Below are 3,412 nucleotides of genomic sequence, written 5' to 3'. Positions count from 1 at the left end.
TAAGAGTAGTCTAATGGAATCTAAACAGAGACTGAAAGCAGTCTAGATGGAATCTAAACAGAGACTGAAGACCAGTCTACATAATCTAAACAGAGACTGAAGACAGCAATGATCTAGATAGATGAATCTAAACAGAGACTGAAGAGCAGTCTAGATGAATCTAAACAGAGACTGAAGGACCAGTCTAGATGGAATCTAAACAGAGACTGAAGAGCAGTCTAGATGAATCTAAACAGAGACTGAAGGCCAGTCTACAATAATCTAACAGAGACTGAAGAGAGTCTAGATGGAATCTAAACAGAGACTGAAGCCAGTCTAGATGGAATCTAAACAGAGACTGAGGCAGTCTAGATGGAATCTAAACAGAGACTGAAGACCAGTCTAGATGGAATCTAAACAGAGACTGAAGAGCAGTCTAGATGGAATCTAACAGAGACTAAAGGCCAGTCTACAATAATCTAAACAGAGACTAAAGGCCAGTCTAGATGGAATCTAAACAGAGACTGAAGAGAGTCTAGATGGAATCTAAACAGAGACTGAAGACCAGTCTAGATGGAATCTAAACAGAGACTGAAGAGCCAGTCTAGATGGAATCTAAACAGAGACTGAAGACAGTCTAGATGGAATCTAAACAGAGACTGAAGACCAGTCTACAATAATCTAAAATAGAATAGAGAGTGAGAAAAACCTTCAGTCTCTGTTTAGATTCCATCTAGACTGGCCTTCAGTCTCTGTTTAGATTCCATCTAGACTGGTCTTCAGTCTCAGTTTATTTCTGTTGTATCTGGAGTGTAACAGTGTGAGACTGATGAGGTTGAATGGCCAGATGGTTTTCAGCAAATAAAGGGGCCATTTTTGGACAAAGCTCTGATTGGTTCCGGTCCTTCCTCCCTTCTTTCTCCCACTCTGTGTTCCAGCATTTACGTGTCCTAACAACGCACCCTGTAATGTCTATGTTACGCTGTTCTCAGACAGTCAACAAAAGACCAACAAAAGACCAACATAGAGAAAGAGAGTTTAGCTCAACGTACAAACCCCCTTAAAAAAGAGCGTATGAGGAAGAGGTAGAGAGGTGATGAGAGACAGACCAACCTGTGTTGTAGTGCTTGGTACAGTATCGCAGGTCTTTCTCCTCTTTCAGTATAAACTGAGGTAACGTCAGCCCGTCTGCGACCTGCACAGCTCCCTTCTCATCCCACTCAAATATGAGATCATTCATCGTATAGCCGACTGGATGGGAACAGTTTGAAACAAGATCATTATTACCACAGTATTACTACAGTCTTACTACCACAGTATCACAGTGCATTCAAGCTGTTTGTAAGAGAGAAAAAAATATTATTGACAATGTGGTATGATGAAGGTTTAAATGCCTTGATCAACCAACTCTACCGTAGCTCCATAGTGTTCATACAGAAGCAATACATGTTGTGGTCATTCTTCACACCTGAGAACAATGAGTCAAGAAAAAAGAAAAATCCATAATTTCCAAAGAGAGGAGGTGGGGAGGGAGAAGCCAGTGTTGGCTGGTTAGAGCAGGTTGGAGGAGGTTGGTCCCCCCTGACTCCCTCCCTGTCCCTTCCCTGTCCCTGTTCTTTGCTGCTGGAGGGGCCGTGTAAATCACTGGGCCTTTCATCATACTGTCCTCCAGACCAGAGACACATCCATCACACTAACACAAAATAAATACTTCCCCCTACCCTACCTGTGTGTGTGTGTGTGTGTGTGTGTGTGTGTGTGTGTGTCTGTCCTGGTGTCTAGACCTATAAGCTGACAGGATGAATGCTGGTGCTAGACCTATAGCTGACAGTGAATGTCTGGTTGCTAGACCCTTAGCTGACAGGTGAATGTCTATCCGGTGCTAGACCTATAGCTGACAGGTGAATGTCTATCCGGTGCTAGACCTATGCTGACAGATGAATGTCTGGTGCTAGACCTATAGCTGACAAGTGAATGTCTGGTGCTAGACCCTATGCTGACAGATGAATGTCTGGTGCTAGACCTATAGCTGACAGTGAATGTCTGGTGCTAGACCTATAGCTGACAGATGAATGTCTGGTGCTAGACCTATAGCTGACAGATGAATGTCTGGTGCTAGACCTATAGCTGACAGATGAATGTCTGGTGCTAGACCTATAGCTGACAGATGAATGTCTGTGGCTAGACCTATAGCTGACACGGTGAATGTCTGGTGCTAGACCTATAGCTGACAGATGAATGTCTGGTGCTAGACCTATAGCTGACAGGTGAATGTCTATCTGGTGCTAGGCCTATGGCTGACAGGTGAATGTCTATCCGGTGCTAGACCTATAACTGACAGTGAATGTCTATCCGGTTGCTAGACTATAGCTGACAGGTGAATGTCTATCCGGTGCTAGACCTATAGCTGACAGGTGAATGTCTATCCGGTGCTAGACCTATAGCTGACAGGTGAATGTCTATCCGGTGCTAGACCTATAGCTGACAGGTGAATGTCTATCCGGTGCTAGACTAAGCTGACAGGTGAATGTCTATCCGGTGCTAGACCTATACTGACAGGTGAATGTCATCCGGTGCTAGGCCTATAGCTGGCAGATGAATGTCTGGTGCTAGCCTATAGCTGACAGATGAATGTCTATCTGGTGCTAGGCTATGGCTGACAGATGAATGTCTGGTGCTAGGCCTATAGGCTGACAGGTGACTGTCTATCCGGTGCTAGGCCTATGGCTGACAGATGAATGTCTACTATGGTACTAGACCTATAGCTGACAGATAATGTCTATCCGGTGCTAGACCTATGGCTGACAGATAAATATCTATCCGGTGCTAGACCTATGGCTGACAGATGAAATGTCTATCCGGTGCTAGACCTATGGCTGACAGATGAATGTCTATCGTGGCTAGACCTATGGCTGACAGATTATATTGCTTACGGTGGAAACAAAACAGATATTAACATCCACATAACAACAAATGATCTCCCGCGCTAAAGAGAACCCGCCTCAGTGTATTTGATCTCACTTGACCCCACGCTAAAGAGAACCTGCCTCAGTGTCTTTGATTCTCACCTGACCCCGCGCTAAAGAGAACCTGCCTCAGTGTCTTTGATCTCACCTGACCCCGCGCTAAAGAGAACCTGCCTCAGTGTATTTGATCTCACCTGACCCCGCGCTAAAGAGAACCTGCCTCAGTGTATTTGATCTCACCTGACCCCGCGCTAAAGAGAACCTGCCTCAGTGTATTTGATCTCACCTGACCCGCGCTAAAGAGAACCCGCCTCAGTGTATTTGATCTCACCTGACCCCACGCTAAAGAGACCTGCCTCAGTGTATTTGATCTCACCTGACCCCGCGCAAAAAGAGAACCTGCCTCAGTGTATTTGATCTCACTTGACCCCCGCTAAAGAGAACCTGCCTCAGTGTATTTGATCTCC

General features: G+C 45.3%; 1 protein-coding gene across 1 annotated transcript in view; it reads right to left on the bottom strand.

Annotated features, from left to right (window-relative positions):
* The window catches only part of LOC111965595 (glycine receptor subunit alphaZ1-like), a 96,624-nt gene that overhangs the window by 40,140 nt on the left and 53,072 nt on the right, over positions 1-3,412 (bottom strand). The window contains 2 exon segments of the mRNA XM_070438651.1: positions 1,093-1,265; positions 1,393-1,447. Coding sequence (XP_070294752.1) covers positions 1,093-1,265; positions 1,393-1,447 — 228 coding nt within the window.

Source organism: Salvelinus sp. IW2-2015, unplaced genomic scaffold (assembly GCF_002910315.2).
Source record: "Salvelinus sp. IW2-2015 unplaced genomic scaffold, ASM291031v2 Un_scaffold1073, whole genome shotgun sequence".
Classification (NCBI taxonomy): Eukaryota; Metazoa; Chordata; class Actinopteri; order Salmoniformes; family Salmonidae; genus Salvelinus; species Salvelinus sp. IW2-2015.
The sequence above is the reverse complement of the archived record's forward strand: the minus strand, read 5'-3'. Positions and strand labels throughout refer to the sequence as shown.